At 33.4% G+C, this 19,562-nt stretch overlaps 1 protein-coding gene across 5 annotated transcripts in view; it reads left to right on the top strand.

The window, feature by feature from the left end:
• The window catches only part of VPS13C (vacuolar protein sorting 13 homolog C), a 176,356-nt gene that overhangs the window by 29,621 nt on the left and 127,173 nt on the right, over window positions 1-19,562 (top strand). For 4 of the 5 annotated variants that reach the window (XR_003146096.3, XR_007407480.1, XM_025472615.3 and 1 more), the window contains exons 7-16: window positions 1,976-2,041; window positions 2,320-2,429; window positions 4,841-4,900; window positions 7,480-7,539; window positions 8,367-8,447; window positions 10,024-10,081; window positions 11,557-11,684; window positions 13,672-13,778; window positions 14,329-14,500; window positions 15,764-15,826. Coding sequence is in view for 3 of the 5 variants with exons in the window: in XM_025472615.3 (XP_025328400.1) it covers window positions 1,976-2,041; window positions 2,320-2,429; window positions 4,841-4,900; window positions 7,480-7,539; window positions 8,367-8,447; window positions 10,024-10,081; window positions 11,557-11,684; window positions 13,672-13,778; window positions 14,329-14,500; window positions 15,764-15,826 (905 nt within the window). In the remaining 2 variants the exon portion in view is untranslated. The remainder of the gene's footprint in view (window positions 1-1,975; window positions 2,042-2,319; window positions 2,430-4,840; window positions 4,901-7,479; window positions 7,540-8,366; window positions 8,448-10,023; window positions 10,082-11,556; window positions 11,685-13,671; window positions 13,779-14,328; window positions 14,501-15,763; window positions 15,827-19,562) is intronic. The other variant, XM_025472616.3, reaches the window with a different exon arrangement.

Here is a 19,562-nt window from a genome sequence, read left to right as displayed (position 1 = left end):
AGGGTTCTCAAGTAAGTGTGTTAAAGGTATCAGGAGACCAAAATATTTGAGGACTGATTTAGATACAAAATATCATTTTTTAATATTCATCAGATTAAATAGAAACTTTCACTAAAGAACTGTATAGCAGTCAGATTAGATTCTGAAATTATTTGGAGAGTTTTAAACACAGTACATATAACATTGAGATCAAAGATAGAACAAGGGGCTAAAACAGTTGTGAAGCCAGAAAGATAGTAGAAGGTCTTGTAAGAAGAGTAAGTTGTGATAGAATCTAAATCCAGGCAGCTGAGCCTATTTCTGAAAGCTATTCTAGACCAGTGGGATGGTTTTCAGGGATACTTTGGCTTTCTTGTTTCTTTTCAAATGATATTTCTTTGAAAAATCCATCTTTCTCTAAATGTTTAATTTGTGAATGAAAAAGACTCAAGAACCATCATTATGGCAAGAAATATTGGCAATAGCAAAGTCCAGATTCTTTATGTATTTATTAAACTTCTTGGAGCTCAGGGTTTTATTCTTGAAATCCAGTATTTGGTTCTTAGTTTTTAAAATGACAGGACAATATGCTTTAAAATATAAAAGAATAATTTTAAAATTTCAAGCTAAATTTCATATATATCCTATAAATATATACATATATATGTATATAGCATGAATTGGATTTATATATTTTACCATAATGTTCAGATGTGGATTTTTTTTAATTCATTTGAACAGATGCTAGATGATTCTTGTCCTAATGAAGAGTCCTGCCTGGTGACAAGACAGTTGTGCAAACATTTGTCATGGTATAATTACTGCTTAGTGGGAAGTCTTTATAAAGTGAGGAGGTAGCTGGCCCTAATGTTGCTTGAAATAGTTGAAGAAGGCTGCAGACAGGCCTTAATGGACCTGAGATTTAGGAGCCTCTTAGGATTTTGCCTGGTGAGGAACTTCAGGGAGGGCAACTGAGGTTCAAAGAATGATCTATATATATAGAGAGAAGCATTAGCCACTAGAAAATTAGGCTTGTTTAGTAAATTAATAGTAGTTTCTGACGTATCCAGTGCAAGTATGAGTAGCGGAGGTAGAACACCACCACAGGGAGTTAGGGGCTAGATCATGAAAGGACCTTTGTGTCTTGCAGACACTTTCTCATTTATCTGCCAGGCTGCAGAGAGCCCTTGAAAGAGTTTTGAGCAGGGGATTGACAGGCTGTGAATGGTATTTTGGAAACGATCAGTCTGGTGGCACTGTAGAAGGATGTTTAGGAGGCAGAGTGGAGACTAGAGGCAGAGGAGACCATACAGAGACCACCTTGGGTGCAGACTGGAGATAATGTCTAGCAGGAAGTGGAATGTAAAGATTTGTAACTTGGTTAAGATGGGTGTTGGTTAATGCCATGAAAGCGAGGCAGTGCCAAATAAAAGATGAAGTTTTAAAGGAATTAATTAGTAAGCCAATTTCAAAGACAGTTCTGTGTACAGTTTTTGCCCTTTTGGTGTTCTTTGTATCTTTAAGTCATTAAAGGATTTTGCTTTTGAGGTATAGCATGCCGAGGAAGTCATCTGTCAGCAACCTACCTTCCCATTCATTTCATTTGTGGTCCTCTGTCCCTTCCATATATTTATGAAAACTTTTCCCTGAAAATTTTATATTCTGTCATTATTACATTTCCAATATTTTGATAACACTGAAGTTAAAATTAAACTTTGTATCATGAAAAGTTATAAGTATTATAAAAGGCTTTGTGTATGGATATTTTGCTCAATTCTTATATGATTGTACTTGCCAAGTTATTTGCTAGATATTTGGAGGTCATTCTAGACTAAAGGTTTGTGAATTTCTGTTTGTATTGAAATAGGTCAGTTTAGAATAAAGTGATTTGTACCAAAATTTGCTGTCAGGAAGAATTCTCTTGTTTTCTTTTCTGTCCTCTAGTCTGCTAACTTGAATTTTATCCTTTTCTCACTAAAATGCTTCCAATGAGAAGGACGTAAACGTAAAAAGCACAAAAAACATTTTAAGAAACCTTTTAAAAGTCTTGATCGTTCGAAAGGTAGGTAAACGTAGTTTTTATGCCATGTGTTATTTATACACATCGCCACTTGATTTCTGTCTCCAGAGGTAAAATGAATGTTAGATACCATGTAACTTCAAAAATAAGTTTTAAGTTGGAAGTGCATATTAAAATCTAAAATAAATCTAAAATAAAACAAGGACACCAGAATAGGCTGTCCTTTCTATTGAGTAGTGCTTTAGATATCCTTTGATCATTTGATTATGAAATATGTGAGAATTTCAACTCTTGACATTGTGTTTTTCTACTTTTTATAGATAAACCAAAAGAAGCCAAAAAGGATACATTTTTGGAAAAGTTGGCAACCCAAGTAATTAAAAATGTACAAGTAAAAATCACAGACATTCACATTAAATATGAAGATGATGTAAGTAATTTCAATTTAGTTTAAGTTAGTAGTTAAATGTGTATTTTATAATAAGAGTTATTGATTTGTCTAGATAAGGGTGACCTGTACTGGATTTTAAATCCAAGATTGTTGGTTTTTTGTTTTTTGTTTTTTGTTATTTTTTCTGCTGAATATGTTACTGTATCTTCTTTCCTATGTTACACTTTTTTTTCAGTTAGGCATTTCACTGTATAAATAAAAAACCACCATATGCTCCTTTCTAAAGGTAGTATGACAGATTTCCCTGTTGTCCTCTATTATTTATTTTGAATTTTAATGCATTAAGATTTACACTATTATAACTTTAAAGATTTATATCAACAAAAAAATTAATTCCAAGTGGTGATGGAAATGGTCAATATATAATGGTAGTTTGTAGAGAGGGGACTAAACCTCAAGTCATTAGTCTACTATGAAGTTGTCCATCCAAAGTCCCATCCTCTTTATATTCTTTCAAATGGGATTGAACATGCATGCACACCTACTCACATACATGTGCAAAAGTGTGTTTAGAAACCAATTTCACTTATAACCAGAGTTTAACATTAGCTGATTAAAAACTGCTGATTAATTTATTTTTTTCTTAAAGATTTTATTTATTCATGGGAGACACAGAGAGAGCGGGGGGGGGGGGGGGCAGAGACACAGGCAGAGGGAGAAGCAGGCTCCATGCTGGAGCCTGATGTGGGACTCGATCCTGGGTCTACCAGGATCAGGCCCTGGGCTGAAGGCGGTGCTAAACTGCTGAGCCACATGGGCTGCCCCACTGTTGATTAATTTTAAACTAAATATACATTGATTTGTTTTAAAATTTGAAAAATATATAAAATAACCTTGAATTTTTTCATTTACCTAAGATGATGGAAATATTATTCCATCTCTTCTAAATTTGGGGTTTAATCAAAGCAGTGCTGACATTTTTAGAATTTTCTTTTTCTGATAAGTTACTTATAGAACTTAAATTTAAGTAAGATACATTTGTAGTTTTTCAAGATATACTATTACCATAAATTGATTTTACCTTTTAGTTTTATGTAGCCATTAAACTAAATTTTGTAAATAAACAACTCATCAATGCCCTTTCCTAAACTTAGGAAAATAAATCAACACATCATGGAAGTAAAAATTATTCTTAAAACTAATGATTTATTGATGAATGAGAACTTCAGTTTGAATTTAAATTAAGCTTTTTTACTGAGCAAGTACAATTAGGTACATCATTTCTCTCTTTAATACAAAATATAGAGAGGCACAGGAGTGGGATAGGTATATCAATTATGTTTAAGTTGGCATCAGTGACAAAATATATTAAAATCTAAAAGAAAAAGAATTAAAAGTGCAGAGGGATCTTTCTTGTATCTTTCAATGTGATTATCTTAATTATTGTATATAGGATAATGAAAAATAGAGTTTAGGATGTAGGGAATAGGGAAAGTATAATAATTTATCATAAAGATGCTCATTGGGTGATAGGTGTAGTTTGTGGGTAGTGTCTTAGCAAGTGAGGAGTTGGTAAAGTTCCTTCTGAAATAGGTGCAAGTTATTTTGAACTAGTTGTGTGTAGGTATAAAAAGATGAGTGTGAGAATAAAGGAAGATATTAAAAACTGAGCTCACAATGCTATTTGTGCTTTTCAGTTATTTCAGAGCTTGCATTTTCCCTGCATTTTAGAAGATTCTATGTGACTATGGTCTGGAGTCCTTGTTGGTTGATTTAGAACATGATGTTTTTTTCTTCTCTTGAGTTTACCTGGTTTCTATCATAGCTAAAAAACTCTATATGACTTTTGGGCATCCTTATGATGTCTAAGACAATGATATTGTACACATTGTGGTAAAGTGTAAGCAGGGAGTATCAATATAACTTATAAATTGAGGATTAGGAATAGAACAAAAGTTTCATAGGTTAAGAGACTGAGGAAATTAAATGTTAAGAATCTTGGACATTCCTGTCAAAGCATTTTTGAAAAGCTAATGATCTTAGAGACTTAAAGACAGTTCATATTTCTAAGTGTGAAAATCGTTAATATTTGAAAAGTAATTTAATGGCAGTATTATTATCTGTGACATCTTGTGTTGTCTTTGAAGAATATCTTTAATGATACACATAAAGAACCTGTCTCTTCTTTATTTGGGTAAGAATCTAGTTACTGAGAAAAGTGTTCACTTCATTAGGAAAGAGTTCTGTTGGGAAAGTGTCCTATTAGTGTCCTGCCTACAAAATGTGGATATTCCTAGCCATGTTATTGCCTTTTCTTTTTTTCTCACAGATCCATTTGGGTTGTGTGACTTACTTGTAAACTAATTTCTCTATGTTGCCCATTTACAGAGTGGAACATGGTTTCCCTCTCACCATCAGTGTATTTTAATGTCACTTTTCTTTTTTGATAGGTTACTGATCCACAGCAGCCTCTTTCATTTGGAGTCACACTGGGAGAACTTAGTCTGTTGGTAATGTTGACCTTATTTATTTACAATTTTTGTGGAACCTGTAAAATATTCCCAAGTCACAGGATGAATTGCCTAAAATCAACTATTGATATAAATAGCTATTTTATTTTTATATGTAATATTTTTAGTTTTTGTAGAAGTTCAGAATTTATAGTGATGCTGTTATTACATTCTCTAATTATTTTGATTTGTCTTTGACCTTAACAAATACCAATATACCATTATCAAGCAGTTTTAAATAATTAAAAACTATATCCTAAACGTGTGGGGAAATAGAAAGGTAAATCATGTTCTCATTCTTTGTATAGGCAGATAGAATTTCCAAATAGCTTATAAATGTGTACATGTATGTGTGTTTGTGTGTGTATTATATTGAGATACAGTTTATTTTGGTCATATATTTTATAATGCAGTTTGGTTTTTCTCCTAAAGATCTTTAAGGATAGATAGTATGTACATTCAGGTTGGACATTTTTCCCTCTTATTTTCTATGGGTAACTAAGTGGTAGGAAAAATGTTTTAAAGTTAAAGATAGGGAACAGTAAATCATGCTGGGTATATGTTTGTCCTATGATAGTTATATGGAGAGGGCCTTGGTAGGGAAAGAAGAGGAAGAAAGCTGAAAGAGACTGGAATTCTAGAGAAAGGGAAAAAGGAAATGGTTTCATAGAGGCCTTCAGAATTATATTTTCATAGGGAAGAAGTAGAGAAATTGAAGACCAAAGCAGAAACATTGAAAAAAAGAAAAAATCTGGAGAAACAAAATCAAGGGAGTCAGAGAAGCTAGGATTTGTTATATTGTTTATCCTCTGTTTCTTTCCAAAACTAATTTTAAGTAGCTTTTAAATTTTTTTAAAGATTTTATCTATTTATTTGACAGAGAGAGAGAGAGAGAGAGCGAGCACAAGGAGGGGGAGTGGCAGGCAGAGGGAGAAGCAGAAGCAGGCTCCCTCCTGAGCAGGTGCCCTGGTGTGGGGCTTGATCCCAGGACCCTGCGATCATGACCTGAGCCGAAGGCAGATGCTTAATCAACTGCCTGCCTTAAGGGGCAGGTGCCCCTTAAGTAGCTTTTGATAAAAAAAGAAATAATAAAATAACAGAGACTAGAGATAATGCTCCAGAAAAACCAGACTGGCAATATTAGGCATAAATGAACATAATATTTTATGTTGAGCTTCTAGCTGACAAAAAATTATAAAATAGTCACGTACCTCTCATTGACTAATAAAAAGGTATACTAACACATAAGAATGATGTGTAGTTTCCTTAGTGTGTATTGTTGTTTGATTCTCTATATCTTTTCTCAGACTCTTCATACTGTGTTCTTTGCCTGTATTACTTTTTTCCCTTTGTCTCCTTGGTGATCCTATTCAGGTTTTAGTTCTTATGTTAGATATTACTCTTTCTCATTCCCTTGTATTTTCCTCTTAGAATTTATCACTCTTTTATGTTCCCCATTATATTTTATTATAGCACCAATATCATATTATTGTACTAGTTAGCATGGTGATCTTCTGTCTAACCCTCATTCATTCACTGACAAAATAGGACCTCTATTTTAGAATTTTGTAATGATTAACTGAGATAGTTAATGTAAAGCATTTGGCACATGTGTGGCTCGGCTATTTCCTGCTTCAACTATTACAATGACTGTAATAACAACAATAACCCTAAACTTACCTCTTTCTTTATCCACACCATTCCTTTTTCCCATTTTACAGTTAGAGTCTCTTAGACCTAAGGTAATCTTTCCACCTCTGATCTGAATCTCATCCTTCCCATGTCCTTGGGAGCCTTTTTCCCTCCCTTTTTCTCTGCCTCCTTTCCTCCCTTCTTTCTTCCTTTCTGTTAGTTTTCTTCTCTTTCCTAAATCTTCAAACCCTCCCCCTTCCGCTTTTCCCTTCTCCCATTCCTTCTGTAAGCATTTAAACACATTCAGGTCTGTCTTTTATAGCAAAATTAAGAAGGCCCTCCTGAACCTTCTCTCACTCCTAGGCCCCATCTACCTTGACTATCTTTGTTTCCCCATCTCCTGCTGACTCCTTTCCCACTGTACTCTGACTCTGCTACTCCTCTGAAATTTTTCTTGACAAGTTCATTAGTAATGACCTGGCTGCTCAATAAATTAATTTTAGTTTATCTCATGGCAGTATTTGGTATTGTTGATCATGCTGGCTTTCTAGAACCATGGTCATGCTGTGATTTCCATATTCTTGTGGTTTTCTTTGCAATAATTATTTACTTGATTTTTAAAAAGGATGTGGACCTTCTTCACTATTTTATAGGCTAGCTCTTTCTTTTCTTTTTTTTTTTTTTTAATTCATGCCCAGTTCCTTCCACACAGACACATAGTGGCTCAGTAGTTATTTTCTGGATGAATAAACTCAGTTAAATTATAACCTCAATTCTATTTTCACTGTTCCTTTGATTTTGTCATATAGATATGTCGGGAAACAGCTTCCAGTAGCCATAATTAGCTAGATGTCTTTTTTAAAAATCTAAGTAATTTTGTTACAGTTTATTAGAGTACTGTATTATGATATATATACTTTGTTTCACTGTTATTTATTTTCTTTTAGACTGCAAATGAACACTGGACTCCATGTATATTAAATGAAGCAGAAAAAATTATATACAAGGTATTAGACTGGATTAAGAATTTCTTGTTATTTTTCTAGGTACAAACACTTATTGTAGTTTTTTGAAACTTTGATGGGGCCCAATGTGTCATTGGAGTGTGAGTTAAAAGTAGAAGCTCCAGTTTTGGCTTTGCCACTTACTATGTGACCTTCTGTAATCACTTACCTTTTCTGAGGTTTAGGTTCTTCACCTAGCAAAAGAAATCAGATAAAATTAATATTTCCTAAATCGTGTTTTATGGAACATTAGGTAATTGGGATATGAGATTTGTAGAAAAAATATTTTCTGGTCAAGATGACTGACTAAAGTATTAAGCTGTACATAGTTAAACAGTGTGTTTCATTTTGTTTTAAACCACAGGACTGGACAGTACTCTAAATATGCTAATAAACATTGAGAATTTTCAAGAGGAGTGTTTATGTTTAGTATATTGCTTTCCCCACCTTACTGTTGTAGAATCCCCTCCCCTCCCCTCCCCTCTCCTTCTAAGCAGTCATTCATATCCACTGGAGGAATTGTGTCTTTCTTCTTATTCTGCAAAATATGTACAAGTCTGTTAAATAGTAAATTCTCAATTAATATTTGATAACTGAATGAAGGAATTTCCTCAGAAATAGTGATGCTGGAAGAAAAATTTACCAAATGCTAAGATTAGTGGTAAAGTCTGTGAATAACATGCATGTATTTTTCCCATTTTTGCTTTATTTTTTTCCTTTAAAAGTTCAAAATGGCAATTGGATGATCCTAGGGTGATATGAGAATAATCTTTTAATACTGATTCATAATTTTCATGTGTTGCTTGACCTCTTTTATTTTTCTTTTATAGCTTATACGACTTGATAGTCTTAGTGCCTACTGGAATGTAAACTGCAACATGTCTTATCAGGAGTCAAAGGAACAGATCTTGGTAATTTCAGTTTATAACTGGAAGAGCTAACTCCACTCTCTAAATTTTTTTAACTTAAGTGGTCTTTAATGAGGATAGGGTATATAGTCTTTTGTTTAAGTTGTATTTAACTAAATCAGAATTGTGAAACACAGTTTTTGGAATCTACTCTTTTTTATTAAAAAAAATTTTTTTAAGATATTTTATTTATTCATTTAAGAGAGAAAGTGTGAGAACACTAGCACAAGCAGGGGGAAGGGTCAGGGAGAAGGAGAAGCAAGCTCCCTGATGAGCAGGGAGCCCAACATGGGGCTTGATCCCAGGACCCTGAGATCATGACCTGAGCGGAAAGAAGGCAGATGCTTAACTGTCTGGGCTGACCAGGTGCCCCAGAATCCACTTTTTAAAAAAGCATTTTGTTTTTGAAGATCTTTGTGAGATCATTCACTACACAGTGAGATAATAACTTATACTACTAAATTAAAACTGCATTTATGGTTTTTTGCACTCTTATTTTGATGACATTACATTGTGTTTCGTATAAGAATGATTATGTAGAGCATTGTAAGGAATGATGATATCTTTCAGATCTGAAGAATATATGTTTAGCGAATTTTCTTTTAAATTGAAGTATAATTGACCTTAGCAAATGTTTTAAGCATTTGTGATAATGATTTCATCAACAGTGAAAGGTTAACTCAAAACTTCACTGTGCTCAGTTAGTCTCAGTCCTTTTTATTTACTTAGAGGAAAAAGGAAGAAAAGTTGAATTTTCTGAACTTGAATTAATTCCAAGATTCTAGCTCTTATTTCTCAGAAAGATACTGTAATAAATAATTTGCCTTTGTCTAGAGAGTGTTTGAGATCCCAATTCATGGATGTTTTATTGTTTTTTTTAAAGATTTTTTTTTAAATTTATTTAAGAGAGAGACATAGAGAACACAAGTGAGTGGGGGAAGGGACAAAGGAAGGGAGTGAGAGAATCTCAAGAAGACACCCTGCTGAGGGGATCCCTGGGTTGCTCAGTGGTTTGGCGCCTGCCTTTGGCCCAGGGTGTGATCCTGGAGTCCGGGGATCGAGTCCCACATTGGGCTCCTGGCATGGAGCCTGCTTCTCCTTCCTCCTTCCTGTGTCTCTGCTTCTCTCTCTCTCTCTCTCTCTCTCTCTCTCTCTCTCTCGGTCTATCATAAATAAATAAATAAATCTTAAAAAAAAAAAAAAAAGACACCCTGCTGAGTGTGGAGCCTGACATGGGGCATGATCTCACACCTCTGAGATCATGACCTGAGCCGAAATCAAGGGTTCGGATGCTTAACCGACTGAGCCACCCAGGAACCTCAGTTGTTTTTTCTTTTTTTAAGTCAGAGGGGAACGCAATGCTATAACACTTTTAAATATTTAGAATTTTTAAAAATTATCTACTTCTGTATTTTAGTCTAAAGAAATATACTTCTAAATAATGCTTAGTGTATTTTTCTTATGGACTACTAATTATAAAGAAGAGAATAAAGATATTGATTTAAGAACCACATTCTTTCCCCCCCATGTGTAGTTGAATATGTATGAATTTTTTTTCATTCTCCAAATTTTTGTTTAGGATCAGCTGAAAAGTGGAATTCTTACAAGTAGCAACATACCTGTAAACCATCAATATAGTAAGTAGTGGTAAAAGTTTATTTCATGTTATAGGAAACATAGGATTAAATACTCTGGCTTACTGTACTTTCTTCTGATAAAGGTACTTTGATAAAGAGAAAGTATTTTATATTTTAGTTTTATCACAGTGTATTTGGATTATAACAAATTATTTAGGATAGATTATGACACATACAACCCTGGAGAGTAAGAGGAGGGCAGTACGACTGTAGTTCGTTCACTCCTAGCATCTCAACACCCTTGACCTCTGTTTTCTTCTTGTTAGCACCTTTGTTTTAGGAATTAGGTTTTCTTTTCTTTAATCTCTTTAATCAAAATCTCTGAGATTTTGGTATTCAGGTCAACCTTGCCATGTCACTATTGCAGTGTTATGACAAACCAACCACTCTAGAGACTTTCCTAAGTGGCTTTTCTAATTCTTGGCAGCCTTGCCTTTACTTATTTTTAAGTAACCCTCTAACAAAGCAGCCTGTTTATTAACGCCATCTGTTTTCTCCTTTTTAGTTTCATTCGAAAGAGACTATTGTTGGATTTTTTTTAATTGAGTATACTCCTTTATGTTTGTCTTCAGCTTTCATGCTCATCATCCATATTCCATGTTACTCTGGTTCATTGTTGTTTTCTTCATATTCTTTTGTAGCTGATTGCTATTATGGAAGAGTTGACACTTTCTCTTTATGTTCATAGATCTGTTTAGTGGTGGTGTTTTCAGATCAAAGTGTTTAGTTTCATTCATGAAAGAACTAGTTCAGAAAAATCTACAACTTCATTTATAAATGGTATCTTCCACTTATAAAAACCTCTAAATAAGTTAAAATTTTATATAATCTTATGCAAATGTAAATACTGTAATATATCATAATTTATGTAATCTTAATATTGTTCACTGTTAAAAATTTATTATATTACTTTGTCATTTTCCTTAATACATCTTTTCATGCTAGTTCTTCAAGAATATTTTCTTATTTGATTCTAAGATGATATAGATAATGATCATTCTGAAAATTATAAAGTGGTAAGCATTTTTTTCTTGGTAGTATGAATTTAATTCATGATTCTGTTCCTAAATTCTACCAATGATTAAGACAAATTTTAAACAAATTAAATTTTGTCTCCTACCTTGTGTTAATATTTTTAGTGAATAATAAAATCATTAAATGCTTGTAGTAAGGAAGAGAAGTCTAATTTTACCCAGACTGAATAGCCAAGAGTAGATTGTCTATTACTTTTGTACATTTTTACTTAGAAGCATAGGACTCCAGTTTCCTCCTTGGAGATTCCACTTTGACTTGCATTTGGTATTATGCAGATAAGTAGATGCTTAAATATTTTTGGGTAGTGAATTTTTACATTTTTTATATATTTTTAATTATTTTTCTCTACTTTCAGAGTAATAGTGTTCTTATAATTATTTACAGTTGTTCATATATAAGGGTATATAAACATAATCTTGTGTCTTCCCATGTGACTTAAGTTTTCCAGCCAATATCAGCTTCTGCAAAGCTCTACATGAATCCTTATGCAGAAACAGAGCTCAAAACACCCAAACTTGATTGGAACATAGAAGTACAGAATATTGCCATTGAAATGACCAAACCTCAGGTAAGACTCGGGTGGCTATTTCTAGCTTTTATTAGCCTTGAATCTCAACTGCTTTTGTCCTTTGTGATTATTCTTTCTCCAGTGCTCTAGTGATTCTTTTATACATTTATATTTGTATTTTTATATATATAAATTTTTTTTTTGGGGGGAAAATAATTTCCTTCTTTTTATCTGGTCTTTTCCTTATTGGTGGAAAATCTTACCAAATTATAGCAAATGATGTTTTCCTATGTAATTTCCAATTGTTGATGGAAGATTTTAATGTGTTTTTTCTTCCTCATATTTTAATAGACACCTTTATAGTAAGTACTGTCTACTTAATTTTTAGACCTGCTATGTTGGTGCTTTTTTCCTTTGTCATTTGGTTATATACCCTGGGTTCGAATAACAGACCTGGAGAACTGGAAGTGAAAGAAGGACAAAAGGTTTAGCTAAATGAGCTTTTAGCTCAGTGTAGTCCAGTAAAAATATACAGTAGTTCCCCTTCTTCATAGTTTCTGTGGTTTTGGTTACATGGGTCAACTGTGTTCTAGAAGCAGATGATCTTTCTGATGTATGGTCAGAAGGTCAGTAGTGCCCTGACACTGTGTCACAGTGCCTACATCATTTACCTCATTTCATCTCACTATTAGGCATTTTATCACAGAAGAAGGGTGAATGCAGTCAATAGGATATTTTGAGAGAGAAACACATACCACATAGCTTTTATTACAGTATATTTTTACGGTAGTTCTATTTTATTATTATTGCTTTTTATTTTTTTATTATTATTTTTTTTATTCATTCATGATAGAGAGAGAGAGAGACAGAGACACGGGCAGAGGGAGGAGCAGGCTCCATGCCGGGAGCCTGACGCGGGACTCAATCCCGGGACTCGATCCCAGGACTCCAGGATCGCGCCCTGGGCCAAAGGCAGGCGCCAAACCGCTGAGCCACCCAGGGATTCCCCTATTTTATTATTATTGTTATTCATCTCTTACTGTGCCTAATTTATAAATTAAACTTTATTCTAAGTGTATATGTATAGGAAAAACATAACAAATGTAGGTTCAGTACTATCCATGGTTTCAGGCATCTGTTGGGGGGGGTCTTAGAACATATTTCCTCAGGATAAGGGGAGGATTACTGTAATGCAGGTTGTCTATGTAATTTAAAATTTTCTAGTAGTTGCATTAGAAAAGTAAAAAGAAAGGTAAAATTAATAACATTTTATGTAAGCCAGTGTATCCAAAATATTATCATTTCAGCATGTAATCAATATAAAAAATTATATCCTTTCCTTTTTTCTAAGTCTTTAAAACCTTGGGTATATTTTAAACTTAAAATACATTTAAGTTCAGACTACCTATATTTTAAGTGGTGAATAGCCACATGGTAACCAGTAGGTAGAAATCATTAAGAAAAACTGAAAGGAGAAAACTAGATTTGCCGCTTTCTTTATCTTATCTACAGTCATGTTGTGTGTGTGTTTCCCTCCATTTGAGCTCTTTACCAGGTATATGCAGAGTTGTATTAGTGGTAAGATGGGCAATTATATTGGTTTATCTTCCTTTAGTTATGTAATGATTTTCTGGAGAGACTTGCAATTCAGCTTATAGAAAGTCAATGCTGAAATGATGGTCCAGAGGCAAATATGTAGTTTTAGGAACAACCATGTTCCAGTCACTAGTTACAGATAGTGTATTTTATTATTTCTAGGATGTGCATTTATTTCATTGTGTAACATATTTGAAAATAGGATGTATAATATTATTGATGGTATGATACTTTGTTAGCACTGTTTTTTTTCTTTTTGTAGTGGAACTTAAAAATTATATTACAACTTATAATTGGCGGTGTTTTAAATTTGAGAAAATATGATACTAATAGGTAACCATGATATTCATTGTTCCAGGAAGTTGGAGTCTTACTAGACTGAAAATATAATAAAATTTGGTGTTATCCATATGTGCAATTAATAAATATAACTGTATTTTTGTTTTAATAGTACTTAAGTATGATTGACTTTTTGGAGTCAGTGGATTATATGGTTAGAAATGCCCCTTACAGGAAATATAAGCCCTATTTACCACTTCATACCAATGGTCGACAATGGTAAGTTAGAATTTTTTTTTTTTAAATGAGAAATATATAAGTAGAAACTTCCAGATTTAAGAGACCTTTAAAGCCATGTAATGAAGCCACTTTTTTTTTTTAAATCTTTGTAGACATGAAAGGGATATCTTTTGTATTATGTCGTTGTTACTTTTTTCATAAACACATTCTCTTATACTCTTGCTTTTAGATTATTCCCAAATTCTCAACTTAGCATTAAGACTTTAATCCTTTTTTGGTTTTAGTGCCCTTGAGTCACCACATGTAATGAATGTTATAACCATATTGGGATAGTATTAATTTTGTATGTCATTTTGTGTCTTATTGATTTTGCTTTGACATACCCTCTTACTGGAGTAATTTGCTCATTTTATAATCAATTTAAATCAGAGAATTTTACTGAGGAATTGAAATGCTAATTAATGGGATCTTATAAGGAGAACAGTTAATAAGAACAAAAAATGTAACTGTGGATTTAAAAAATCTAAGCCATTTTCTTGCTTTTTCTTAAACCTTTGTATTCAAATGTACATTAAAATTTGATTTGCAGGTGGAAATATGCAATTGATTCTGTTCTTGAAGTTCATATAAGAAGGTATACGCAGATGTGGTCTTGGAGTAACATAAAAAAACACAGGCAGTTGCTCAAGAGTTATAAAAGTGCCTATAAGATCAAGTTAACCCAACCTAAAGTCCCAGAAGAAATACAGAAACAAATTCAGGTATATCTCACATATATTGATGAAAGCTAGTCTTTGTTAAATTATCCTTTAGAGGGATCCCCGGGTGGCGCAGCGGTTTGGCGCCTGCCTTTGGCCCAGGGTGCGATCCTGGAGACCCGGGATTGAATCCCACATCAGGCTCCCGGTGCATGGAGCCTGCAAAAAAAAAAAAAAAAAAAAAATTTTCCTTTAGATTTTCCTAAATTTAATTTGAATTAAAATATTATTTTAGAAAGAATAAAACTGACCTCTTTTTGAGATAATTTTATGGGAAAATGTAGAGTATTTTTTCTTCAGTTCTTTCTTCTTTAAACAAATCTTTTCCTCCTATCCTAATATCAGATTAAGTACTAGAATACTAGAAAGTATTTGGAGAAATGTACTTGGTTTTTATATAATATTTAGAAAATCAGTATCAGAGCTATTCAAATATATGTTTATTAGCTACATGTATGTTATTAGTTTTGTTAGTGTTTTTTTTTAAAGAGCTCAAAGTATTATATAAAAAACAGCTCTTATTGCTCAAAATAGGAACCCCTTTTGAAATAAGGAAAAATACCATGCTGAATATATAATATGCCTAATATCATGTGGTCTTGATTATATAACCATTTCTGCCACAAATTCATAATGTAAAGAATTAATTGAATTCCTATTATTCTGAAATATGTGAGAGACACTGATACTATATATTGGAAAAAGCATCAAGTTTCTCAGCATCTTAGGTCTGGTGTTCTCCTGTATAAAATGGAAACAGTATTTGTTTTGCAGAGTTGTGAGAACATAGATTATCTCTTACACAGATTACCCAATACCTGTTAGATTCTTACATACTTTTATATAAATTCCCCAAATTAGCTTCTACTTTAACTTAGTTGTTGATTTGTAGAATTTTGCATTCTTAAATTTTGTGTTTTATAATGGTGCCTTTAGTACAATGGTTATAAAATATTATGGAAAAGAGTGAGTCAGTATGAACCATAAGGATTAACAGGTCCCCCTCCTACAAATTCTTGTTTCTATAATGGTCTCATTAAAATTCTTATTTTTATATTTTTTGAGGATTTGCTTTCTTGGATAACTTATTTCCCTTATTGCAAAAACTAAAAGTACAAAAGCCAAATGTACATTCAGATTTATACTTATCCTTTCATTAGATCACAGTTAGTTTGTTCATGGACTGGATAAGCCTAGAAATCATAGAATAAAATTTTTTAATCTAATGTCATTTTTCTTGTTTACAAGTGTCTTTTTGTTTTATAGGATTTGGAGAAGACTCTAGATGTTTTTAATATAATTTTAGCAAGGCAACAAGCACAAGTTGAGGTAATCATTTTATGAGCTTTTTTTATTTTATGTTTTAAACATGTTCATACTATTCCTTTAAACTTGAGATCAAGAAATCTTAAGTTTCATGGCAGTTGTTCAAGTAAGAATAAAGGTTGAGTTTCCGTTCCTCATTTGATCTTGGGAGAAAAAAATAGGAACAGTGGAAAAAATCCACTAACATGGAAGGAAAAAATTTTGTAATTTTACAACAAAATATTTGAACCCCGCCTAAAAAGAAAGTAAATCAAAGTTATCTGTAATTCTAGCAATGTAGAATACTGCTGTTAACATTTTGATATACAGTCTTCCAGGTTTTCCCCCATGCATATGTATCTACTTACATATGCTTTTTATCCCCCATCCTTTCACTTTATCTTTGCTTTGTTTCCTTTTCCCTCCCTTTCTTCTTCTTTCCTTTCCTCTCTTCTCATCTCCCTTCTATTCTTTTTTCCTGTAATTGGAATCAGCCTGTTTATATTTCATAATATATCGTGATTGATCCCACTTGGCATATCCTACCTTGTCCCTATTGTTCCATGTCAATCCTTTTATTCTGTAGCATGACTTTGTTGGTAAATCAATTGCAAGTGCAGTGCAACTCACAATACAAAAAGTTAGGAAATATAGATATACAAAGAAAAAATAGAAACATCTATCTCACACTAAAGATACATTCTGTTAATATGTTTTTTTGTATATTCCTTTAGTCTTTTTTTTATTTATAGATCTCCATACACATACTTATGTTTTTAAGTGGGATTAAAGCATGCACGGGTTCATTCATTTACTTAGTAAGTACTCATTGAGTGCCTATTTTACTAGAATCATGGTGAAGACCGTGGACTCTGGAGTCAGCTTTGCCTACTTGTGTGATCTTGGACTGGCTACTTAACCTCTCTGTGCTTCAGTTTCCTCATCTGTTAAATAAGAGTAATTCATAGTACCTACATCAGAGGGTTACTATGAGGAGCAGTGATGATCCATGTACAAAGCACTTAGACTATTGAGTACCTGGCACATAATAATTATTGAATAAGTGATTTTTTCCTTCATCATCATCATCATCTGCATCATTCTGCATACAGAAGTGAACAAAAATCCCTTATTTACATTCCAGTAGAAAGGATAATAAAAACATAAATAAAAATAGAGTAGAAAGATAACCCCATTCTCTGACTCTGTTTCTCTTGTATTTCCCTCATCCCCTCTGGTTTTCGTGGACTCCATTTTCTCATTCCTTGGCCAGACTGTGGAATTTCTCTCAGGGGTTCAGCTGCTTATGCCTATGCAAAGCTCCATTACTGAGGACCTGCTTCGGTACACTCATGTGAAGTAGTTTTCTATGGCTGCGTAATAAACATAGGGGCTTAAAGCAATACACGTTTATTGTCTCAGAGTTTCTGTGGGTTAGGAGTCCAGGTTTGGTTTACCTGAGTTCTCTGCTTAAGGTCTCAAAAATATTGCCATCAAGCTGTTGGCTGGGACTGTGGTTTCATCTGGGGGGTGTCAGTGATGAAGGATCTGCTTTTGTTGGCAGATTTTAGCTCCTTGTGCCTGTGGGATGGAAAACTTCAGTTTCTTGCTGGCTGTTGACCAGAGGCTGTGCTTAGTTCTTAAATTTCATTTCATTTCCTTGCCAGAAGGGCCTCCTGACATAGCCCACAACACGGCAGCTTGCTTTTTCAAAGAGAAAGAGACACTCCAGTAAGACAGCTGGTACAGTTTCATGCACATAATCACATACATCTTATCACCTTTGCCATGTTCTGTTGGTTAGAAACAGGCCACGAAAAAGGATTTATTATTGGATGCTATGGACAAAGGGATGGATATAGATGAAGAAAAGGCAGTTAAATTCATCCAAGACTGAAATTTTTTTATTGTATAGGAAAATCCACAGGGTCACAGAATTTAAAATATAGGCAGGAATTATCGACATAATTATAATATTAAAACCAAGGATTAGACACTGGTATATTGTGTGTGTATAGTTCTAGGTCAGCTCTGATTTTTAAATGTATTTTTAAGTGATAATTGTCAACATATAGGAAAGTTTCTTTTCCAGTACTTTTTGTTGTTTTATTTTCTTCATGGTCATTAACACTGAAATATTTTTGTGTGCTTTCTAATTAATTCACTTCTGTCTTTTCTCTTCATTAAATTTTTCTAGATTTTTGAATTTATTTTGAAATTCCTCAAAATCTGTGCCATCCTCATCACAGCTTTACAAAGATATCAGTGCTAATAGTGGCTTTATCCTTTTTTTAAATTTTTTTTCTAAGTTTTTTTTTTTTTTTTTTCTTTAGGGATTTAAATAGAGATCTGGGAGGGGGGGAAAGTTGAATGTTGGGTTGGTCATTACATTATCTTAATGTCTCTTATTAACATATTTTTAAAAATTCCTTAATGATTAAAAGTTTATTAGTTTATAAATTTACAAACTTTATAAATTTAGTTTAAAATATTTTTAAAACATTTTAAAATTCTTTTTTCTTTTTTTTTTTTTTAAAGATTTATTTATTTATTCATGAGAGATAGAGAAAGAGGAGGGAGAGGCAGAGACATAGGCACAAGCAGAAGCAGGCTCCCTGCTGGGAGCCGCTTGGGGGACTTGATCCCAAACCCTAGGATCATGCCCTGAGCCAAAGGCAGACCCAACTGCTGAGCCACCCAGGCATCCCAAAATTTTTATTTTTCAAGTAGACTCCATACTCAGTGTGGAACACAGCATGGGGCTTAAACTCACAACTCTGAGATCAAGACCTGAGCTGATAATCAAGATTGGATGCTTAACTGACTGACCCAGCCAGGTGCCCCAACATTTTTTGTTTTAAGTAATCTCTATGCCCAGTGTGGGGCTTAAACTCATGACTCCAAGATCAAGAATTGCACATTCTATAGACTGAGCCAGCCAGGTGCCCCGATTTGGTTAAAAGGACTTTAATAAAATATCAAATACTGTACAGCTGTTCCTGTATTTAGATTTACAGGGAACTGCTCATAAATCCACCTTTTTATTAAGTCCAATATGTAAGACAAGTTTAACTTGCAGGCTCTGGTTGCATTTTCCTTAAAACCATTGCTGATAGACTCTTTAAAGCTTAAAAACCCAGATGATATACATTTGAGTGCCTTTTCTGAATTAGCCGTTTCATCTACTCCCTGCTTGATGATTTCTCCTGTTGTTGAGAAAATCTTGTCTAGTTATCTCACTGGTTCTGAATCCTGCTGCACATTAGAATCCCTAGGGAATTTTTTAAATGATACCTGGAGTCTACTTCCTGGTATGTGGTGGAGCTTGGGCATTGTTGTCTTTTGCTTTTGTTAAAGCTTCCTAATGATTCTTAAGTGCATCAAGGATTGAATACCAGTGAGCTATGATATCCACAGTAGCTGCTTTGTCATTCACTTTTAATTTGTAAATTCTAACAGGTCCTGAATATATGGACTTATCTCTGGCTTGTGACAAAAATGTCACATTTTCCCATGCTTATTCTTTACATTCTCAGGCACTACTCTTGTCTTCTCCTGAATTATCAATGGTGTAGTGCTCTTTCATCACTACTTTTTTTTAAATTCTTTTTTATAGGTTGCATGATTTCTTTATCCTAAGGTTTCATACCTGCTGATGAATTATGTAATCGGTATCTAGCTGCATAAGAAACTTTATTTCTTATTTTGTTTAGTTTGGATGTCTCTTCTCATTAGCTTTTCAACCCTTTTTTTTTTTTTT

The sequence above is a fragment of the Canis lupus genome, chromosome 30, assembly GCF_003254725.2.
Source record: "Canis lupus dingo isolate Sandy chromosome 30, ASM325472v2, whole genome shotgun sequence".
NCBI classification, from domain to species: Eukaryota; Metazoa; Chordata; class Mammalia; order Carnivora; family Canidae; genus Canis; species Canis lupus.
The sequence above is the reverse complement of the archived record's forward strand: the minus strand, read 5'-3'. Positions and strand labels throughout refer to the sequence as shown.